The sequence below is a fragment of the Mytilus edulis genome, chromosome 11, assembly GCF_963676685.1.
Source record: "Mytilus edulis chromosome 11, xbMytEdul2.2, whole genome shotgun sequence".
Taxonomy (NCBI): Eukaryota; Metazoa; Mollusca; class Bivalvia; order Mytilida; family Mytilidae; genus Mytilus; species Mytilus edulis.
Genome location: NC_092354.1, coordinates 61,026,464 through 61,051,934, shown reverse-complemented (window position 1 = coordinate 61,051,934; position 25,471 = coordinate 61,026,464). Strand labels below are relative to the sequence as shown.

The 25,471-nt window shown below is 31.9% G+C and overlaps 1 protein-coding gene across 3 annotated transcripts in view; it reads left to right on the top strand.

Annotated features, from left to right (window-relative positions):
• LOC139495958 (leucine-rich repeat-containing protein 70-like) overlaps positions 1 to 8,183 on the top strand; it is a 73,514-nt gene extending 65,331 nt beyond the window's left edge. For all 3 annotated transcript variants that reach the window (XM_071284382.1, XM_071284383.1, XM_071284381.1), the window contains 3 exons: positions 3,427 to 3,578; positions 4,528 to 4,626; positions 4,907 to 8,183. In XM_071284382.1, coding sequence (XP_071140483.1) covers positions 3,427 to 3,578; positions 4,528 to 4,626; positions 4,907 to 5,061 — 406 coding nt within the window. In that variant the 3' untranslated portion in view covers positions 5,062 to 8,183. The remainder of the gene's footprint in view (positions 1 to 3,426; positions 3,579 to 4,527; positions 4,627 to 4,906) is intronic.
• Positions 8,184 to 25,471: the final 17,288 nt, after the last annotated feature.

Here is a 25,471-nt window from a genome sequence, read left to right as displayed (position 1 = left end):
TCGGTATTATTACATGTAGTCATCAGATCTGAATTGTTTATTCTGTCATGTTTTTTTTATGTTCTTAATTGATTCGAGTATTTAATAAACGGGCTCCTGGCGCTAAAAAAACCGACAATATAAATTGTAGAAAGAATATAGAATATGTTTTACTAATAATACAACAAGTATATGTACAAAATATGCATGTGTTAATATTTGATAGGCCGCAGATAAAATGTTCAACCAGTCCCACGGAGACAAACAACCCGATAGCCAAAGGATTGAAAAGAGGATATCGGTGACCCTATCATAACATAAGGGTCAACACATTCCTCATATGTGCAAGAGCGGACCTGACGGAAAACCTCCCTCTGTTTACACAGACCTCTGAAAACAACGATCTCTCCGATTTTTTAAATGAAAACAACCTGAATTACGTGTAATGCGGAGATGACACCTCCCTTCTGATACCAGAAGTGGAGGGGATTCCTCTTGATGACAAGAGTGAACCCTAGGAAATATTTAATACCCTACAGTAACGAGCCGGTAGGGTAGATATATGTGCCAGAGGGGAACATTTCCAAGTCTGTTTATAAGGGAGAGATTGTTTTCTCATACGCTAAAGGAATTCCCAGATCATTGCAAATAGCCTTGAAAGCACATTGACTGGTTCCGCCCCGTCCAAAGGTAATGAACATCGGCGCCCTCAAATTTTCTTACAGAAACAACCCAGTGTAGAAATGACGCAAACTTGTCAAATAAAACACAGCTCATTGGGGCTTCAAAAGTTTTTTTTTATCAAAATAAAATTCTTAGTTAATTAAGAATACTGAACATTTTTTTGGATCAATAGAATCATTGACGGATGAATTTTCGGGATAAGATAAGTGGTGAATAACTCGAAACTGGTCATCCTTTCCCTTTTGAACTAAACCCAATGGCGAGATTCGTAAAGGAGGAATATGCCTAAACTTAAATGGACCAGCAACACGCCCTGCATTTTTTTTGTTCTTGATTTTTTTAAAAAGTATATCTGATCTATCAATAACAATTTTTAAGTTTCAGGAATCTGTAGATAAACGAGGGTCTTAGTAATGTAAAGAAAACTTTGATCTCTCAAAGCTGTTGTTATATAAAATGACCATAAATCTTGGTTTATGACAGCCCAAGATGACTGATGTCTTTTGTGTTTTTCTTAGTCTGAATTGCTCATCGTATGTTCCCCAACCGTGTGATTTATTTGTTGCAAAACAAAAATCTCTCATTTACCTTGGCAGTTCGTGAGCCCAAGAACTTTGTTTCTCTAGCAAAATACTCATATGAATCTTGAAAGCGCTGGTCCGTGTGTGTATATTTGGTATAGCGCGATATGGTAAAGACTGAATCCGTATGTGACCCCCTTTTACAACTAAATCTCCTTCATGTTCAGGAAAATCTGTCAAGTCTCTAGGAGATTTAATCAACAAACTAAGGTCGATAAGGTTATGTTTCCAAATCTTATATTTTAGTTCCATGGGTATGTAACACCCGATATGGTCAAACAAACTTTCCTCGTAACGGGGATGGCTTTGTGATAACTGGATATTTTCGTTAAATATGTTAGATTCTGTCACGGTTGACGTGTAGGATGGTCCTTGATCACTTATAAAATCAATAACTGACTCACCAGATGATCTGGGATTGACTACACTAGCTGGTTCTTTCTCCTTAGGTTCGGCCATTCTTATTCGTTTAACCCCCTGTCCTCTAGCTGGATTTCTTTCTTAAAATTCCCTCTTGGCATGGTAGTTTTGAAAATTGGTCAGCAAATAAAAAAACTAGGATGGCACTAAATTTATAAACTGGACAGCAGACAAACAGCTGTCATGGTTCGTAATTTAGACAATGAACGTCATACTTTGTATACGGCTAATGTTTCTTCGGTATAAACAACTCTAAATGTCAACAAAATGTTTGTCTGCGGTGCTACTCGGGCAATAATTACTAGAAAGGTGAAAATTGCAAAAAAAAACAAGACTATAGACTATGTCGGAAATATTTTTTTGTATAATTTTATATATAACAACATGTTCGTATGAAGCTAAACAGATGATGTGTGATAAAGTTATGAACTACTTTACACTCTTGAGAACAAAATGCACTTGCTAGTAATCACTCTTAACAAAAAGAGGCGTTCCTTAAAGGAAGCCAGTGTAGCAGACACTTTTGATTTCTAATACAAACACATTATACATGTTATAATCCAAACAAAAACAAAAGAGTGACGAAGGATACCAGAGGGACAGTTAAACTCATCAATTGAAAATATACTGACAACGCCTGCCTAAAGATGATAAACAGACAAACAATAAAACACATGACACAACATAGTAAACTAAAGAATAAGAAACACCAACCCAACCGAAAACTAGGGGTGATCCCAGGTGCTCCGGAAGGGTAAACAGATCATGCTCTCCATGTTGCATCCGTCGTGTTGCTCATGTTATAACTAATCCGGTAAAAAGTTTCATTCGGTAGGACACATTCATGAAAGGGAAGGGGATTTCAGTTACGACGTAAGGAACATATCCGATATTATTTGTGAAACGGTAATTCCATAACGGCCGACCAACTCGTGATGGCGTCCGTAAAATTTACGAAGGCCCGATGTAAACTTCACCATTTAAACTCTTGGTTTGATACCTTCCTTATGAGCAGCAACCCTCTATCAAGAAAATCTTGATAGGAAATGCAAGCACATGAATATCGTATCAATTGGGAGATATATACCCCGTATGCAAGTGATGATGAAATGTGGCTACTTAGAAATGGAAAGTTCACAATTGGAAAGCTGCTATTAAACGCCAGTAGCCGCATTCAACTCAATTATCTGATAAACAATAATTGCTATTATGTCAGGTCCTTCAGATTTTGGCTACGCGCACTTCCAAAGTACTTATATTTTGCAAAATGAATATTATATGCACAAGTATACAGTTTAAGCTTGTGTTTATTTCAACTATATTTAAAAGTACCTTATTCTAATTATATGACAAGTTTATACTTTTTTAATTACTCCGTAGTTCTGTGATAGTTCTATCAGCTGTTTTATGAATATGAAGATTTAACTCTTGTTGGCAGATATTACTTCCGAATTTGCAATTGGTCCAAAATAAATATAAAGGCTATATGGCTTTGACACAATTCTAAATGGTTGCTAGTTAATTAATTATCAATTTTTATTTCACTTGGAAATCAATGTAATTACTTTCAACCGATTTAATGAAATAATTAAACACATACCATAAATTTTCAAATGTTTTCAGGTGTGACGAGTAGTTCTTTTGTATGTCGATTGCGTTACAGAAATTAACAATATTTGATTTATGTTGGAGTTGATATGCAGTTTGATGATATGTTAAATATATATTTCGATCAATAATAATGAATAATTTGTATTCTTAGGGTGCTCGCAGGAAATCCGCTTAATTGTGACTGCAGTATTTTCCCATTCTGGTCATGGTTAATTGAACGATCATCCATAGCAACTAATGCTAAATGTAGCAACGGAACATTAATTACATCACTTCAATCACCTGCACTTGACATATGTAATCGTAAGTAGAACTAATTTATATCGAATGATTCTCAAATAGTGATACTTCTCTTCTTTTAAAGTAAGTTGAGCTATTTTCTGCAAGCGACACACATATATACATATGAAAAGCTAAATATGTAAAATTCATATATTAAGTTGTGATTGTTTATTGGTAATTATCGTTGCATATTGTTTAATATCTTATCATTTGTGGTTTAATTCTGTAATATTTTTCATCATGTATGTAACAGTAAAAATAAATAATCACCTATTTGATTTATGTGATTCTTTTTAGTTAAAAGCAACTATATAGACACAATTTATTTGTTTTTAGTTTGAAGTGGAAAAAACACTGAACTTGTTAACAAATACAAAGTATTACACTATAACTAAGACAATTCTATATTAAAATTCGTGTAATGTACATGTGACGTCATGTTTAGCGGCGTTGATACATTCTTGTAACGGACAGTTTAGAATGTTATTGTGCTGTATTTGTGTTCAGCCGTATAATGGTTTGAAATTTTCGTTGTTATTCTATGGCTTACATGCTGAAACGTACTTTTAAATGTATGTACTTCTCTGTCCTGGGTGTTCTTGCATTTATTTGTATTGTATTCCTGTCACTTAATGCTGTCATTTTAGCGTTGTTTCTAACATTGCCATATACACAGGAAGCTTGGCTAGAAATAAAACCAGGTTTAACCCACCATTATCTTCAAATGTCCTTTACCAAGTCAGGAATATGGCAGTTGTTATCTCATAGTCCGTGTGTATATAATATGGTGTTTGTAGCAGTTCGATGTATCTCTTCTTTTATTTATTTTTTATTGTCGATGTGTGACCCGCTGTTTTCGTTTATGACCCGGACTTGCTTCAGATAAATTGGTTTATGACTATTAAAATGCGGTATACTGCTATCGCCTTTAACTATAAAACTTCATGGTTATACTTTTGTTTTATTGTAGCTGATAACTGCCACTGCTTCAATGGTGGGAAATGTGTGGCAAACGGCAATGAACTTGCATGTGACTGCATTGGACAGTGGACCGGTGAAAATTGTCAAGGTGTATATACATTTCAAAACAAAACATTGCTATTGAAACAAATACATGTATGCTAGTAAGACTGTCATTTTTAATAACGTATTTCTAATGTATAACGTTTTGTAATCATACTATTTTATGGGGACATCTAACTTCCTATCATGACCAGTCCGCTAGAATTACAGATCTAGCATTATACTTTTTTTTATTGCATCTATAGAATCTATAGATGGTCATTGACTTGTACGGAATATATTTTATTGTATGAAGATCTTATTTTTTACTCATTTTATTTCAATAGAAAGTCAGTGTATCTCACATGAGTGTGGATCTGGTGACTGTTATATAGAGCCAATCAATGGTACAGCTCAGTGTTTGTGTGATGACAGATATGTTAATTTTTGTCCAGGTATGTTGTGTAATTGTTATTACAGAGTAATATATACAATGTTTTAAAATCGTATTGTTATTTCAATGTATTATAAAGAGTGATTTAAAATCAAAACTAAGTCTTTTAAAATTTATCAGTGTTTATGAACTTTTTATATCTGAAATTAATTTAAAAGACAATGAATGTAACATTGAAATAAAACCTTTGTTTAAATTTGATATAATACATCAATCATATTTATGTTATAAATTAGTATGATTAAAAAAATATAATGTCATATCCCATCAATATCATCAAAAAAATATTCATTTCCAAAGTTATGAAGATACACAATATTTGTTAATAGTCATACTTGTACTGTTTCATGGGTTAATTATGCATGTTGTCAGTAACAGATATGTTCTTGGTCGATTGTTTTCGTATTGTATATACGTTAATGTCATTTAACACATTCTCTGAAGTCTATATTATATTTTCAGTCTAATCATCAATCAATAATCTTTACATCTATATGCATACTAACGTACCTCCTTATTGTGCTTTAATAACAGCTTTCGTGTTTGTATAATTAAAAATGTGATCGAAATAAAGAAATAATGTATGTATTGTCACATGAAAATTTTTTGTTAAATTTTAAATCAAAACTTTCATTTTTATCAAACAACGATTTGATGATTAAGAAATACTTTTATTTTATTTTTTCAAGGCAGTACATCAAACAGATCATTATCTTAAATAAACAATAGTAATTTTTCAATTCATAACATATTTAACATATTTTTGTTTTTCACCTCTTTTGATGAATTGTTTTATTACAGAATTTTTATCTCAGTATGAAAATGATTTCCGAAAAAAACTTACACATATTATTTTTCAGAGATTGCTCATAGTATGCCTTGTAAGCACTTTTGTATACATGTAGTATGTATATTCTTTCTTCCTTAAAATATTGTTTTCATTTATTATATTGAAGCAACATACAAACATTTTAAACCTTATTTATTTACTTTTTGTTTGCATAATATATACAAGTAGATGAATACTTGTTAACATTAATCTATGAATCTCTGATATTTCAAATTTATTGAAGTAAAGTGTTATTCTGATGCTAATAAGGTATCATTTTATAATTGTATGTACGTATGACCAGAGCATATAAACTAAATACCACATAAACATGACGCTGAGTGTACTGCTAAAATTAAGAACAAGAAAAGGTAATAGTTTTGAGTTTAGTTATAGCATACGATTTATGGAAACACGCTTTTGCTGCCTATTTTCGAAAATGGTCGTTGAGTCCCTTTAAAAGTTTTATTTGTACCTTTCCCACTAGATGTATCCACTATATACTTTTTAGGGGATACTGTTTATTTCTCTACCATGAAATTACTGCATGAATCGATTGTCTTTTCTTCGACCCTATATAATGTATATACATTTTTTTCCCAAACAACTTAACGAGTGGAAGTTCAAATTACACTGAAACATTAAATCATTACCGAAGTACTAACAATTGAGCCGATAATAAATGTTGTAAAAAGGAAGAAAAAAAAACGCGTTTCATGCGCCTGAAGTATTTTTCTCACAAAATCTTATTTAGGAACGCTTAAAGTCGAAAATTTGAAATTGTCGATGCCGTAAAAACAACTAAAGAACTGTATGACCAAACGTTACCTTGCTCGTTACTAGTATGTGCTTACAATAACTCATAAACACATCAACAACTTTGTAAACAAGCCAACAGAGCAACCATTTTGTGATGTTACTCTGTATACACATGTTTTGCTATACCGCCGTACCTACTGAAATATAATTCGACATTACATTTTGGAATATAGTGCACTGTTTGGCAGCAAACGGTTCTATTACATCAAAAAGCACTTTCAAAGGCTTTATTGGCATCGACGTCAAGAGGAAAATATAAATAGTTGCCATTTTTTAGTTTGTTTAGAACTATTCGGGTGGAAGGTGTGATTGAACAAAGCATCTGAAATGTCACACATTAACATCAAGTCTTTTCAGATAGCTTGATGATCATTAAATAGCATACCGTTTAAAGCAGTGCTTTCATAACTTTGACCTAAAAGAATTCGAAACAACAGCATAAGACATATTGCAATATAAAGTATACCTATATTCGCCATTTTTTTCCCCATGATTTTGGAATGGTAAATTAATTTGCTATAACGTATCTTTATCTTTTTCTATGATTTTCTTTTGTTGGTATGCATCCTCACGAAAGATTCAAGGACAGAATGCAGGCATGTTTGGATGGTTGAGGAACATACTATAGTAGCGTTGTATGAAGTACAAGAACAAACGAACAAATAAACATATGGAAATCGTTTTTAAATATTTGACCGGTGACTATAATTGTATGTTTCTTGAACATGTAGAGATGTGAGTAATTGATACTTCAATGTTTTGACAAAAGTTGAGATGGATTTTGTATTTCTATTTTTGTGTTTTGTATAAGCATCATGGAATGCAATATTGTTTATATTTTTGCTAACAGCTGTGGGTTCATTTATTTTCGTGGTATCTATCTTTGTGGATTGGGGAAACTTTTGGGTTTTGTGGATATTTGATTTCGTGGTGAGGACAATCTCTGTATGCAACATGTGCAAAGTCTTTGGAAAATTTGTTATTCCTTAAACATGTGCATGTATGATTCACCTATACCCAAGAAAATTACGACACTTGGTATCCAACGAGTAACCATGAATCCACAATGTTGAGTTAAATACAAACATGGGTTTAGTCCCTTGTAAAAAGAGAGATCATTTGATTCCTCCATTATAACTTTTCTTTAAGATCGGTATTTCTGTAAATTTTTTGGAAGTAAATAATTTAGCCAAGATTTTAGTACATAGAGAACATCATTAATATTTTCGTTTGTCTTTATCAGTAGAATTTTCTGTACACTACGGCATTGTATTTCTTGTTCCTTGTCATGTCCCGTTTTGTTGTTTTGATTGTCAGACATTAAGAAGCCAAAAATGCACTTGCTTCCAACGTCTTATATTTGGGCGTTGCCGGTAAAGGTTTATAAAGAGAAGTGCTTATTTGTTGTCTCTATCTAATAAGAAGTTGTGTGAGGATTTGGTCCCATTACTTAACATCTTTCAATTATTTATGGGTGGATTAGGCATATATAAATCGTATAATAAAAAAGCAATGACTGAGATTGTTAAATTTGATATATTCCTTTTTGTGCTTTATTGATACATATTTGTTTGTTTTTATAGTGATTAAGATTATAACAAAATGTTGACTGCTGTATCCCATTTTTTTTTTACTTTTTTACCTACTACTAGCATGTTTGTTTGTTTTTTGTTTTTTGTTTTTTTGTTTTTTTTGTTCAAGCATCGTTGTCGGTATAATAGATTTTTGATGCGACTGTCATACAAGTGAGGGTTGTAGCTAACCATAAAAACAGGTTAAATCAACTATGATCTACACAGAAAAATGCCTGTACCAAGTCAGGAATATGACATTTGTTATCCTTTCGTTTGATGGGTTTGAGGTTTTGATTTTGCCATTTGATTAGGGAATTTACGTTTGGAATATTCCTCGGAGTTATTTTGTAATTTTACTTTTTGAAAATATCAGATAAAATCAGCTTTAGTAAAACTTGTTTAAAACTTTGAAGTAAATGCTGATTGTTTAATTATCAACACTGAACACTGTTTTATTTTAAAAAAATGCAGCTTGGTACCTAATATAAAAAAGAAGATGTTGTATAATTGCCAATGAGACAACTCTCCACAAGTTACCATAATATACACAGAAATAAATATATTTAATAAAAACATAGAGTGGACGTGGCCGTGTACTTGTATATCCCAACAACAAAAAGACATTAAGTTCTGATCTGGAAGTACTCGCAGCTACTGACAGCTAGAACAACATAAAAGTGTATTTAAGAGACTTCCACGCAATATGTTAAGTGCACTAGATAGAATACAGACGACATATATAACAGAAGTGCTTATGTTTCAACTGTTTAAATGCGTCAATGATTCAATTGTTTAACCTTCGGCCATTTTTATAAGTATTATTGAATATGGAGGTCTTTGTAGCTACATCGTTCATTTACTTTATCGACCGTGATTACTATTTTATCAACATTGAGGTTGTACATTTCGATCCCCTTCCTTTGTGTTAGTGCATTTGACTCATATCTAAATTGACTAAAATTTTCAGTATTCCTGTCGCTGGTTGATGGTTTTCTCTGGCTTTCTCCAACAAATATCACCAAGTTTGTTTAAAATGATGTTGATCACCATCAAATAATCAACTGTTAATCAATTGGTTCCAAAGTGTAAATGATTATTTCCCCTCCTCGTGTCTTTCATCGTTGTGTACAAGTATCATTGTGATCAAATAAGGGTAAATAAACTCGAAATTTAAAATCTGTTTGCTTCGGATAAAAAAAGGATTCAAAGAAGAGTATTATATTCTCCCTGATTCTTATCAGATTATCAATATTCATGTTCGTCACAATAGTAAATAAAGCAAGGCATAGCATTTACGACAAAAAGCCATATCAGACTTATAAAATAATTTTATTAGAAATATAGTTCTGACTTAAATATATTTTATTCTTTGCAATAACAACTATATGAATCAAATATATTTTTATAAACTGTCAATACAATAAACATTTAATCAGTAACAGCACCTGGTGATAGATGTTTTAATTATAGGCAATTTTAAATGAAGACGTAATGGACTCCTCGGTGATATAGAATTAACACAGAGGCGAGGTCACATGTATTATCCAAATATTAGACTACAACTCCATCTAAAATAAAAAAAAACAAGTTTGGAATAATTACCACTCTTTGATTTTTCATTGTTGTCGATATAAATGTACCATATGCAATACAAAAATGACGCTACAATACCAACATTACACCATATTAGCACATATAAAGTAAGAAAGAAGATATTTTCCTTGTAACTCGGAAGATTCCAAGTAAGAATTACACGACGAAGTTGCAAGATATTTTTCTGCAATATTCTGTTCTTTGTTCGTTCAAATTGAACAAAAATGCTCAAAACAGAATACAAAATTGTCTTTTTATTCTTGTACAACACGGACTTTTCTAATATAAGATTTGTATCTTCATTATAATTGTTAATGATTAGTCTGCTAAACCTATTCACGAAAATAAAGACTGAGATCTAGAATGATGCTCCAGAAGGGTCAGCAAGTTCTACTCCGCTAAAGTTTGCTGATGAATTTCATGTGGTGTGGTCAAAACCGTGAAAAGTAAAATAATAAAAATACCGAACTCCAAGGAAAATTAAAGAAGGAAAAATCAAAAGCTCAAACCCATCAAGAGAATTGAAACTATTATATCCTTAACTTGGTAAAGTCAATTCTGTAGAAAATGGTGGATTTAAGCTGGATTTTAACTAGCTAAACTTCGTAATTGTATGACAGTTGCATATAATTCAATTATGTTAACAACAATATATGAGCAAAATGTACAGATATAAGGTTAAAATGTCAAAATGTAGGATATCGCAGTCCACATTGTGGTATTATCTTAATCATTATAAAACCAACTGGCTTGCATACTGTAAATTCATTTATTATTGCGATTTTGACATTTTAAACTAAACGCGATTTTTAATTTTTGCGATTTAAACATTTTAAACATTTGAAACATTTTAGACTAAACTCATTTTTATTTTTTGCGATATTGAGAAAAATCCTGGTATATTCATATTAAAAATTCTAAAATGCGAGTTTAAATTATTGCGATTATAACCCTGTCGCATTTCCGCAATAATGAAAACATCGCAATAATTTCTGAATTTACGGAACACCCTATCAGACCCAAAATGAAAGACAAAAATTAAAAAAAAAAAGCATGGCACAATAACACAACAGAGAATACTATAATGGCGTTGACAGTAACTGTTGTAAGATATATGTTGACATAGATATTCCAACGAAATCATTGTCAAAAATTTATTATTTAAATTGCATATTTGCAAGCAAACTGTTGCATATTATGTTTGTCCAATGATGATTATTGATATGAAAACATCGCAATATTTCTGAATTTACGGAACACCCTATCAGAGCCAAAATGAAAGACAAAAATTAAAAAAAAAGCATGGCACAATAACACAACAGAGAACACTATTATGGCGTTGACAGTAACTGTTGTAAGATATATCTTGACATAGATATTCCAACGAAATCATTGTCAACAATTTATTATTTAAATTGCACATTTGAAAGCAAACTATTGCATAGTATATTGCTTATTATGTGGTATTATGTTTGTCCAATGATGAAGGCCATACTGTTGCCTTTAGTTGATTACAACCACATCTCATTATATGAGCACTGGTGAATAGTTATTTCATTGGCAATCATAGTACATGTTCTTAGGTTATTTTTAACATCAAATCTAGAATAAGAACAATTGATAATGAAAATAGGTAATATGTCAAAAAGACAACAACTCGATCAAAGAGCAGATAACAGCCGAAAACCACTAATAGGTCTTCAACGCAGCGAGAAAATATCGATCCTTGAGTTCGGCCTCAGCTGGCCCCTTAATAAAAATATGTACTATTTATACAAATATATTATGTGTATAAAGTAGGAATGTCAGCGAGTACTCGACAACTCGCTCGGAAGGTCGAGTACTGAAGTACAATTTTAGTACTCGGATACTCGTTTGTCGTTTTGTAAATCTTCAATATCCTTCATACATTTCCCCTCACTTGAGTTCCCTTTGAATTATCCTTCGTATTACTAATTAAAATAACATATAATAACAACGTTCATCCGGAGACTGCAATGTATGTCTCATAACGTAGTCTCAGGTTTATCTATAATCGCCAGCATCATAGTCAGTTCATACCGATAAGTTTTTCATTAGCAGGACTTGTTGTAACAAAACTTCGAAATATTCTTTCATCTGAAGTTGTGGGTCAGATGTAATATGATCATATTTCAGAACAAGTTTCAGATCTAGTTCATGAACACACAAACGTATTTTGTAGTCATACAGTGTGAGTTCTGCCACAATACGTCCTAATTTTTCACAACCCAATTGACGAAAACTATATATGACAGACATGAACCAACGACAACCAGTTAATTACAGACATCTTACATGAGACAGGTACATAAACAAAGTGGCGGGGTAAACATGTTTTGACTTTGCTCACTTCTTGAGAGGTTTTATATTGATCAACTTGATAAAGTTGCACACATTCAGTGCATATAAAGGAAGATCAAGGAATATTCAAATATATATGTACCTGATACACATTTCTTTCAGCAGAATAAAAATGAAAATAAGTTTTTGGATTATTTTCATTGTAATCAAAACTGGACTAGTAAATGCATCATGCTCAATTTGTTACTGTACAACATCGTCATCGGGAACTAACGTAAACTGTAACTTACTAACTAAGGGATATATTCCAAACCTGCCTCGTGATACGTACAGCCTGTAAGTACGATTTTCTTTTTAATCATGTATAATGAGATATAAGACTACTTCTATACATAAACGTTATAAAACAGCATCATTAAGTACAAACAAAAATCGCTAAGTACTTAGCTTACATCAGTGTCTTGTTTTAAAACTTTGTTTATCTCAAACAACACAATGAAACGAGCTGGGTTGTATTTATTTTCGTTTTTAAGTTGTAGCTTTGTTTCAATTAGTTATGGTATTTGTTAAGAGAACAATTGTTCCCAATAATTCCCGTAGTCATTACTTGAATTTTCAAACTTTACTAACAAGTTTAGCCTAAAAACGATTTCATAATAGCAGACGTTAATGGAAACTTATACAGTATTGCTCATTCAGAATCAGATAATTCTTTCATTTGCTTGTAGTACGGTGACCAAGTAAGGAAAAGTCGCTTATTTAAGGAGTTTAATTGTCATTCGTACTATACGGCTATAAATCACAGTATTAGTAGTTCAAATGTTAAACTTTACATTTTGACTTGTCGTCAAAAAATCGTACGGTGCAGTTTTTGTAAAATGGACTTTGAAGTATGTAGGTTGACTTCAAAGAAAAATCGACTTTGAAAAGTTTTTAGGTCCTCATTCTAAAAGAACATTCGTGATAAGCTTTCTGTGATTATATACATTGTTGTTACACATTTATTTAACGATTTCAAAAAAAGTTTAGCAAAATTATTCCGTTATTTAAGAGTTTTTGTAAGAGTTTAACACTACGAATATTTTGTATTTAATAGAGTACGTTTCAATTCCATTTTATAATTTGTTTTCACGCAAAATACAAAATAATCAGAATTTATATGATATTTCATACCCTTATTTAACAACAATATCAAATTCATTTATCTCAGAAGCATTATTTTGAGTTGTGCATTGAAACAAAATATACACTGAAAATTCGAAGATACAGGTTTTCCTCCGGAAATTCAACTTGTACCGGACCGATACTTTTATTTTAATCTATAATGATATTTCATATCAAGTGCATCGCACACAACGATGTTTCATTGCTAAAATTTGTTCAATTCGATCTATTTTGTTTGTTCATCTTCCCATTTCGTGTTGGTTATTGTCACTAGTAACCCGAATTTAACTTGATCGGACAAAAACGCATTAACGCTGTTTAAATGAGATTAATCGTCATTTGATAAAGATTGACAAAAAATAAAAATCATTTTTAATTTATTTCAATGCATATCAAATCATTTTAATGCCAGTCAAATAGATTCGCTTGCAGTCGTTCAATTTAATTCAAGTTGGCGGTAAGTTACGTCAAACAAATAGGCCACGCCCCCGTTAAACTATTTCAAACTGGTATTAATTCGTTTTAAACCGTGTTGAGACCCGAGCTTTTAACAGGTAAATCACTCAAGCAAAACAACATCGATGTATCTTTCGTTTATTTGTTTCAAACTTTATCGACTTATATATAAAAATGCGTGTATTCTTATTAAAGTCATATACTTCACAATTTAAACAAATAAATGATCAATACACGTAACATATAAATAAAAACAATAAAATATTGATGCACGGTTTAAAAAATTCAAAACTTGTGAATCTGTTAAAAATAAAATAATTAGATGTTTAACATATTTTTAATTTGCCCAAATGCAGTAGATCTTTATCTCACATATTCGTTTCAAAACTTGCTGAGTGCTATGAAAACTTGTGAAATTAAGTAATGTATGGTCCATTGCAATGACTTACGAAACTTTAGGTATTCCTGTATATTTCCGTTTCTCTTTTTCTGTCTTACTATAGTGTACTTGTAAATTAAATATAGACACGGAAATTAAAGTAACTTACAAAAAATATTTAGTTTTCGCATAGTTTAAATCGATGTATCTTATATTTTCGGTCAACAACAAATATTCCCTAGCTGTATATTGATATATGAAATAGCTTGTAATAAAAACAATGTTGTGTTAAATAATAAAATTAATGAAGATACTGCTGACATTTGTTGAATTTAATAAACAGTTAAGTCTTGCACAACATTGTAAATGAAGGAACAGCTCAATAAACTTTTAAAACTGTGTCAAATTGTAATATCGGTCACTGACGCGAAACGGGCGTAAATTGTGGAAAAGCAGCACAATACGAAATTGTGAATTGTGGTTCCGATTTTGTACAGGGATTAGTGTGCTGTCATGCACCGTGACGTACACAAAGTCTTGTTATGAACATATATTCTGTTTATATGAGATACATTTTAGTCTTCGATAACGATGGGTTGGTTGATTTAAGTTTTACAACCTTGACTTGCTCTAAGTCGACATTATCTTACGTCTAATGCATTTAAAAAAAAAACGTATATTTACGTTTAGGGCATTTAATATAAGTCTACCTACAAAATTAAAATCAACATAAATATTATTAAAATAAACAAGAATGGAAAAGAAACAACTATGCTTTTTTTTTCTCAACACTCAGATTAGTTGTGAACTGGCCTATACCTTATTTATATGAAAAAAATCTAATTCAACTTAATATAATTTACAACCATAGTGGTTGAGAATGTTAGTAACATTTTGTGTTTAATAGTGTGCTTACAATCTGCTTAGAAATTTATAATAAACCTAATTTTATCTGTATAAAAAATTAAAAATTTCAATATAGAGAGAATGAAAAATAAAAAGTTTTCTCAACTATCATCTAGCCTAAAGTTGTTATGGCCGATTGATAGTTGGCTTTTGTTCACATTATCATCATTGTGTTATCGTGAGAAAGTTTTTTCGATATTTATTACTGAAATGAAAATGCATATAATTTTCATCATAACAATAACATAACAATATATTTAACAAATAAATTTTAAATTAAATATTGTTCATTTTATAGTTTGTAATATTCTTCACTCTGTTGGTTGTTTTTCTGTTTTCTCGCACATTTCGAAGTGATATCATCTCTAGCTGTTTGTTTGGTTTTTGTTTAAGCTAAGTCTCGTTTCTTTTTGCTGGTTCCTTGTTTGTTTCATATATTGGACTCTGGGCATTGTGGAGACTAAACGGGTATGCACCCTGTTAGAGTTTAGCTCTAATAAAGTAGTCTCCCGATCCCATTGTCCAATGTTATTGCGGTATTTTGATCTTGCTTCTTTTTGTTTATTCCTTTTTTATTTCAATATATTTGACTCTGGGCATTGTGGAGACTAAACGGGTATGCACCCTGTTAGAGTTAAGCTCTAATAAAGTAGTCTCCCAATCCCATTATCCAGTTCTATTGCTATATTTTTATCTTTATGTTGTTTTTGTCTTCTTTCCTTGCTATCTTGTATCCTTTGAGATTAGTTGTGCTTTTTATATATTTCTTTATCCTTATGAAATTTCCTCTGTAATTTATACAAATTTAGAATACCTTCGTAATGTCTACAGATCCATATTGTGTGTGTATATCCATATAGGATCGGCATTAGTTCTATTTTTATGCCTACTAGTAATAGAGATTTTGCACTTATTTCAAATTTTGGATCTTCTGACTGGCCGTTTTGTGTCACATAGGTTCTAAAAGTTTGTAATTCTTTACAATCTATAAATAGATGTTCAAATGTTTCAAAATGTCTATTGCAGTACTTGCATTGTGTATCTGTACCTCTTATTCCTCTCTCTATTTGTTTTTCTCCTGTTAAAACGGCTCTGTGAATTATTTTATAGATAAATTCCCTGTGTGTGTTATTTTCAATATTATCTATAAGTGACCAACTGTTTGTGAATTCTATTCCTTTGTTTTGTTCTTCTATTGTTATTCGATTTTTCTTTTATTCTATAATTTCATAATAAATTTCTTTGAGTGTAATGTTTTATGTCAGATTGATTTTACTTCTGTATTTGATATATAGTTCTCTAATTTTGTTTGCATTTTCACCTAAATGTTCTGCGTGGCTATATTTATTTTCTGCTAATTCCGGCATCAGTTCTCTTGTTGTTATCCCCAAAAAATAAGTGAAAAGGGTTTTCCAGATTGTTGATTTTCCATTAATCATATCACTTATTTTTTGCAGCCACATAGCATTGATTTTTTCTTCAAAATCTGGCATTTGAATTCCCCCCCTTTTTTTCTTTTTATTCAAAGTTGTTCTTTTTATTAACTCTGGGCCATTCCATATAAATTTATATATTGCTTTATTTATTCTTTTAATTATTTCTTGAGTTGGTAGAATTACTCGTGCCACAAACCATGCTTTGCTTAGCATGTATGTATTTATTATCTGTACTTTTGAGTATATGTCTATATTTCTATTTTCCCATTCCTTACATGTTTTTGTTATAGTTTCCACTATTGGATTCCAGTTTTTATCTATTTTATTTTCACCAAACTTTATTCCCAGTACTTTAACGTTTTCCTTCATTAAGGTGGTATGGGTGTCTTCCTCCATCTTGGATTGTAAAAAACAGAGAATCAAAGGTCCAGATTTTCCATCAAGTTAGCAAGATTTGATGTAGGAATGCAGATGTTTAATGTACATTTTCATTTAAAAGTACCAATTTATAAGAATATAGCTTCTAAATATTGATATTTTTGCAAATGTTAATTATTTTTGGTTGTTTTTATTATTTTTCAAATTGGCATTTTAAGGGGAGGTAACTCTAAAAAAGGGCATTTTCTGAAGGATTCTGTATGGAATTTTCCTATTTTGTATTTTAGCCGGAAAAAACGTACGGTGACCCTATCTTTTCTTTTGATATTCTCAAAGCAGTGTCTGAAAGCTATCTTTTCCTGAAGTATTTAACAATTCTATCATTTTGTTTAGTTTCTAATCACAAAATGGTGTTTTTTCCTGTATAATCCATACAAAATGTGTCATTTTGTCCCGTCCTGTAGCTTGAGAAAATGCGCGGTGACCTATCATTTTTATTATATTTTTCAACATGTATCAATAGATACAACGTTTTGGCAAAGTATGAACAAATTCTATCATTTTTATTTTAGACTCCCATACCACCTTAAGTCCTTTATCTGTTGATTTTCAACTGCTTTTTTCCTTCCTATTTTTAATATTTCTGTTTTAGATTCATTTATTTTTGACCCCGATACTTCACCAAATCTTTTAAATTCTTTTACAAGATGGTTATAATCTGTTATTTCTGTTGTTATAGTAGAGCAGTCATCTGCGTGTTGAAATAATGTGCAGTTTTCTTGTCTGTTTGGTAGGTTTATTCCTTTTATATCTTTCGAATTTCTGATGTTTGATGCCAGGGGTTCTATGATTAATGCGTAAATTGTCATAGATAAGGAGCACCCTTGTCTTATTGAACGTTCTATTCTTATTTCTTTTGTGAGGTGCCCATTTATCTGTATTTTACTCTTTATATCTTTATAAATAATCTCTATCCATCTAATTATGCCCGGGGGAAATTCATTTTTTTCATAACTTGAATAGTGTAGTTGTGTTCCACTCTATCAAATGCTTTTTCTTGATCAAAGGATACAAGATAGCCATTCCAATCATTCATTTCCATGAGTTCTATGATTGAGTCTATCCCATATATGTTTTCGGTGATCTTTTTATTAGGCCCTGCCCCTGTCTGATTTACATCTATTAGTTTGTTTATCACTTTTGCCATTTTCTTTGTTAGGGACTTTGTTATAATTTTATAGTCAAAACACAATAAACTTATGGGTCTCCATTGCTTCAAATCTTTAGGATCTCCTTTATTTTTATAACTCAGAGTAATTATGCCGGTTTTCATAGATTCCGTCATTTCCCCTGTTAAGTAAATATTATTTATTACTTCTGTCAAATCCTCGCCTATAATATCCCAAAATTCGACATAGAATGATTTCCCTAGACCATCTATTCCTGGTGTTTTATTATTTTGGAAGTCTTTTGTATTTTTAAAACATTCTTCGTTTGTCATGATTGGGTTCAAATGTATCCAATCTGCTTCCTCTAATTTATTAATTTTGACCCCTTCCAAATAGTCTTTAATTTTTCCGTTTTCTATGTTTTGGCTACTATATAGTCCTTCATAAAAGTCTCTAACCACTTTTATTATTTCTTCTTTGTTTTCCCTTAATATCCCATTTTTGTCATAAAGTTCTCTTATTTCTTTTTTTATGCCCCTTTTTTCTTCAGCTAATTCAAAAATTTCTATATTTTCTAGATCTCCATTATAATATTCCTCCCTTGATCTTATTATAACTCCTTTTTTCCTATTTTCGTCTAATGTTTCTATTTCTTTTTTTATTTTATTTATTCTTTCATTAGATATATCATTTGTATCCTTATTTTCCTCTTCTTCTAGCTCTTGTATCAAGCCCTTATATTTGTATTTTTCTTTGGTTGCCATTACCTTGCTATAGTTTATGGTTATATCCTTTATTGATTTTTTTCCCTTTTTCCCACCAATCTAAGATATTCATTTTATATTTCTCCTTTCCCCATGAATTCCAAAAATTTCTTACCAGTTCTGTATATAAAAAAAAAAACGTATATTTACGTTTAGGGCATTTAATATAAGTCTACCTACAAAATTAAAATCAACATAAATATTATTAAAATAAACAAGAATGGAAAAGAAACAATTATGCATTGTTGCTCTTATATAATTTTTATTAACTATATTTGAGCGGTAATGTCTTAATAAAAACTAATTGTCGTATACATAAAATATTTCATCTAGATGCTTTCGTTGAAGTTTGCGTTACATATCAAAATGAATTTCATTGGTTGGAACGTTTGCAAACTTTCAATCCAGGTGTTCTCATCGAGGTCCGCGTTCATGTTTCAATTCAATACACAATATTTCATCTAGGTGCTTTCGTTGAAGTTCGCGTTACATAGTAAAATGAATTTCATTGGTCGGAATATTTGCAAACTTTCAATCCAGGTGTTCTCATCGAGGTCCGCGTTCGTGTTTCAATTCAATACACAATATGAAGTCCAATATGGTAAAAAAAAAGAAAGAATTTTAAACTCTACGATGTCCGAGTAAATAAATAGAATTTAGAAAATAAAACACTTTTACGATTCTTCCAACACAATAAAGATACTATCCTTTTCGCCGATGAATAGTTATTACTATAATATAAGAACTAGGATTTGTATACTATTCAATTTGGGAACAGTATACCTAACAATATATATGTTCCTGATTTGATTTATTCCTCGAGAAAATAAATTTGATTTATTCGCTTAAATCAATAATTGATCAACTTGAACTTTGAAAAAGTTACATTAATATATCTTTTCGCATCCTTCAATTTAAGGACTAGTCCGCATATTTCGTCTGTTCTCGCTTCAAACCAAGCCATCATAAATACATCAGAGAGTACTAAAATTAAAGCATTTATTTAAAAAACAATCCCCATCTAACTTCAAAGTATGAGGTAAATCGATTAGTTTACGCTAGCCAAGCAACCAACAGACATAATAAATCTTGTCTCCCCGATCGAGACTATCTATAGACACGGAATAAAAAATATGGAAATAATAACATGTTAGCTATAGATTGGTTACACACACATTTATGCAAACATGAAGCAGCTGTTTCTTTACTGAACTGGTCAGTGGTAATACAAAACCAGGGTTTCAAAAAGATGAAGAAAAAGAAAAAGACATTTAAAATTGATAAAAAAGAAATCAGAAATAGTGTTTAACTGAAATTGAACAAAAAAGAAATTATAAAAAATATAGTCTATAATATGTGAATATTTATTTAAGAAAGCTAACAATAAAATGACAGAAAAATATGTGATGCTTCAGAACATTGACCTGGGCCGTAACAGCCTTATGTTGGAAATTTTAAAACAAAGTTGAAACAAAGGCTTGTCTTCATATCAAATTGTTTTCACGGCGAATGTCTTGCAAGAAGCAAACTCCCATTACTCCGGTGTCGCCCCTGCATGTTTTTGCGTGATCCATGCATGTTTCTGATTTACTTGTCTTTTGTTCATTTACTGTCCTACTGTGTGGCTATAGTCTAAGTGTAAATTGTCATTTGAAATACTTGAAACTTGCTTATACTGGTTGGTTACACGTGAAACTTATGATAATGGTGCATGCATAAATCACCGGAATTTGGTACACGTTAAATGCACGTTATTTTTAAAAGGAACATTATTAAAATAATATCTTTTTTCTAAAATTTAATTAAAATCATGAAAAATACCTTCATATTTTTGCAAAGTTCACGTAAAAATAACATGAAAAATTTCACGTGTGATTCATTTGAATTACTGAGTTTTTTACTCCATCATTTAAGGCAATGGTGGTGTCGTTGCTTCATCCATGCAGAAATATAGTACTTTAAAAATATGATTCAGTAAACAGTTTTATCGCTCGGTTTTTGATGGTTGTTTTACGTTCAGTGGCAAATAGTTCATGCATGTTCGGGACAATACAATACAAGCTCAGTAAGTCGGACAAACAGTGCAAATTGTATGCAAAATTTCACAAAGTTCAACAGTGTCATTTGTGGAAAATTATTTACGAAACAAATCTTGAGATCATACATGCATTCTTTAAGTAAAACAAACTGCAAATGCGAAATATAAAAGGTTCAGCTTGAAAGTCCACATGTAGGAGATGTAAGCCGGAGTCTGCGTGCCTTTTATATTTTATCAAAACGTCTAATCCAGCAACCTGTCATGAACAAAAAATAAAGGAAACCAAGACGAAATGCGCACCTTTAATATGAGTACATTTTCGGTAATTGATTGATTGTTGGTTGCTTTACGCCGCATTAGCACAAAAAGGCTATATCGCGGCGAGAGCTAATTCGAATATTTTTACAATTTAAAGCATATTTTTAAAATAAGACAAAAGGTCCTTCAATACACTAAAATTCTTGACTAAAGCAAATTGATTATATACAAATAAAAATCAACAGTAAAATAACGTGATAAAAATTAAAATCGATTTAAATATAATAACATTTTTATATTTTATAATAAATTCCAATTTCTTTTAAAAAAGCAACAATATTTGTAAATGGAACATTATTAAATAAATCATACATATTATTGACATTGAAATGCTTCTTACGAATATCAGCAAAGTCAATACAATTAATTAAAACATGTTTAATAGTATACTTGCAGTTGCAAGGAACACATTGTGGTTCATCTTCATTTTTTAAAAGATACTCGTGTGTTATTCTAGTATGACCAATACGACATCTAGTAATAACACACTGATCTTTTCTGCACATAATATTATCAAAAGGTTTGCCTAAATTAGGTTTAATTTCATGCAATTTATTATCGTCTTTTTTACTCCATTTATTTTTCAATATATTAAAAACATATTCTCTAATATTAGATTTAAAATCAGTATATGGTATATCACAGTTAGATAGAGGGTCACCCAGGGCATTCTTTGCCTCAAGGTCTACAGCTGTGTTTCCAAGGATTCCAACATGACTCGGAACCCACAGAAATATTATTTCTTTCAGAAGAATTTTTAAATTCCTCATTACATATAAAATTTTCAGGATTGTTGGGTTTTTAATTTTAGTATTTCGTATAGCTTGTAAGCATGAAAGTGAATCCGAACATATAATAAATTTGGATTTATCTGAAGAAGCAATAAATTTCAAAGCCAAAATTATTGCTTCTGCTTCAGCAGTAAAGATGGATGCATCAGATGGCAAACGGAGGGTTGCAGCTCTGTCCCTGAAGACAGCAGCAGATGCAACTCTATCACCATCTTTTGATCCATCAGTATAGACAGTTGAAAAATCGAGATAATCGGCTTTAATTTCAGCATAGTGTTGCTGAATTAAAAGAGGATTTGTTTTATTTTTATTGTGTTCACGGAGATCAAATATCATTTTTGGTTTGGGAAGTTCCCATGGAGGACATTTGCAAGTTTGAACTTGAGCAACAGATTTTAAATCAAAAGAAGCTAAATGTGGTTTTAAACGTAAACCTAACGGAGGAATTTTATTTTCATGTTTTGCAAAAATATCTTCATAAATCGGATTAAAAACACAGCTGTAGGCAGGATTATCTGAATGGGCTTTTAGTTTGACAGCATATTGAAGTCCAAGCTTCAAACGTCTGTCAGTGAGTGAGTGCTCATCAGCCTCTACATACAGACTCTCAACTGGTGAGGTTTTAAAAGCGCCAAGACAGAGACGCAAACCTTGGTGATGCACAGCATCGAGAATCTGTATGTAGGACTTCCTTGCAGAGCCATACACTATAGAGCCATAATCTAGTTTAGATCTAACAAGAGATCTATATAAATTGAGTAAAATGTTGCGATCAGCACCCCAGTCAGTGCTGCCGACAACTTTTAAAATATCTAAAGCTTTTAAACATCTCGCTTTTAACATTTTGATATGAGGTAGAAAGGTTAACTTTTTATCGAAAAGTAAACCAAGAAATTTGGTTTCATCAACCATTTTAATTGGGTTGCCGTACAAAGTTAGTTCTGGATCAAGATGCAATTTTCTTTTGTTACAAAAATGCATCCCGACCGTTTTTGAAGTGGAAAATTTAAAACCATTTTCCGAGGCCCATTTTTCAATTCTTCCAAGACATAATTGTAATTGTCTTTCAATGTTATTCATATTTTTGCCTCTGTAACATATTAAAAAATCATCAACGTACAATGAACCTTCAATATTACTTTTTAAAACTTCAACAAGGCTGTTGATTTTAAGACTAAATAATGTAACAGATAAAATACTGCCCTGAGGGACACCCATCTCTTGATTATAAAGATCAGACATGGTCGAATTAACTCTAACATTAAATTGTCTGTTAGAGAGAAAATTAGAAATAAAATTAGGCATATTGCCTTTCAACCCCATATCAAATAGATCTTTTAAAATACCATATTTCCATGCAGTATCATAGGCCTTCTCAAGGTCGAAAAAGACCGACACCACATGCTCATTTTTCGCAAAACCATTACGGACAAATGATTCGAATCGAACAAGATGATCAAGAGTACTGCGACCCTGTCGGAATCCACACTGGATATTGGCTAATAGCCCATTGGATTCCAGGAACCAAACAAGGCGATCATTGACCATCCGTTCGAGTGTTTTACAGACACAACTGGTAAGAGCAATTGGTCGATAATTAATAGGATCCGTATGATCTTTACTTGGTTTTGGAATAGGCACGACGGTTGCAAGCTTCCAGATTGATGGTAAATCACCAGATTCCCAGATGTTATTCATGAGCTGCAAGAGAGCTTCTAGCGAGGAATCTGGCAAGTGTTTTAAGAGTTGGTAGTGAATATTATCAGGCCCACAAGCTGTATCATGGGCTTTTGACAGAGATGTTTTAAGTTCTTCAAGAGAAAATAGTTTATTATAATTTTCACCATTTTTTGATTTAAAGTTTAATTTAATTTTTTCTTTTTGTTTTTTAACTTTTTTAAAGTCTTCCCTGTAGTTGTTACAAGAAGAAGACTTTGCAAAAGTTTCACCAAGTTTGTTGGCAATATCCTTTTCAGATGTTAATAAATTATTGCCGTCTTTCAAATGTTTTACAGTGGCTTTAGAATTTTTACCTTTTATTTTATTTACCATATTCCAAACTTTTGTCATCGGAGTGCGAGATGTAATCCCCGAGACAAATTTTTTCCAGGATGTTCGTCGGGCTTGCCTACAAGTCCGCCGTGCCTTAGCGCGAAAAATACGGAAATTACTCAAGTTTTCCGTCGTTGGTTGTTGATTGAACCGTCTTTCAGTTTTTTTACGGTCATCTATGGCTTGATCACATGCGTCATCAAACCATGGTTTACTGGGATGTTTTGGATTTGCCGAGGTCTTAGGAATAGTTCTGTCAGCAATTGACGTTAGAACTGTATTAAAAGTTAAAATTGGATCTTGCACAGTCTCAAACATCTTTGACTGAAGTTCCGTTCGACAGAGATTCTCAAACAAGGACCAGTCCGCCTTGTCAAGTTTCCAACGTGGTACTCTCTGTTGGGCAGAATTAAAAAAATGTTCAAGTACTATTGGAAAGTGATCACTTCCACATAGATCATCATGAACACGCCATGAATAATCCAGGAGCAGAGAGGGATCGCATGTAGTGATATCAATAGAAGAATAAGACCCGTTTCCAGGATGAAGATACGTATTAGATCCATCATTAAAAATGCATAATCCTTCTTGAGAGACAAAGTCCTCAATGATCTTACCTTTGGCATTATGAGTCTTGCTACCCCATAATGGATTGTGGGAATTGAAGTCGCCCATAAGTATAAATGGTGAGGGTAATTGATCAGTGAGGTTTTTGAGTTTTGCTTTATCGATAATTGAATTAGGTGGAATATATATCGAACATAATGTAATTGTTTTGTCTAATGATAAACGAATTGCAACTGCTTGCAGATCCGTTGTGAGTTGGACTGTGCTATGAATGACGTTGTCCTTCACAAAAATGGATGATCCGCCTGCAGCACGTTCATCCACCTTAGAAAATGTGCTATACATGTTGTATCCTTTTAAAGATACGTTGTCACTTTCTTTTAGATGAGTTTCTTGAAGACAAAATGCAATAGGTAAAAAAGACTGAACTAGAAGTGTTAACTCGAGAAGATTTATTTTAAGACCTCGGCAATTCCATTGGATTATATTTGTCATTATTTAATAAAAGAAGGGCGAATGCTGTCGAGTTTGCCAGCATTCTTATTTCGCTCACCCTGAGATTGTGATCTTTCGGGTGGCGGAACACTTTCGGTTTCCATTTCAGTTTCATCGACAAGTGTTGAAAATCTGTTGTGCGAGGAGAGTCGTCGATCTCCGAGACCACATGCAGCTGGTTTTACTCCGCCTCGACCCCTACCCCGCGATCTCGAATCAGAAGACTTCTGAGAGGATGTATTTACTGGCTTCTTTTGGACATCCTTCTTTTCTGGAGAACGAAGAGGAGATGGGGCTTTAGTAGACTTTGTACTGGACGAAGAAGTTAACTTCTTAGATGAAGATGAAGGAAGACTTTTTGAGGTGGAAGAATCATCTATGTCACTGGGAAGATCCCAGACAGATTCA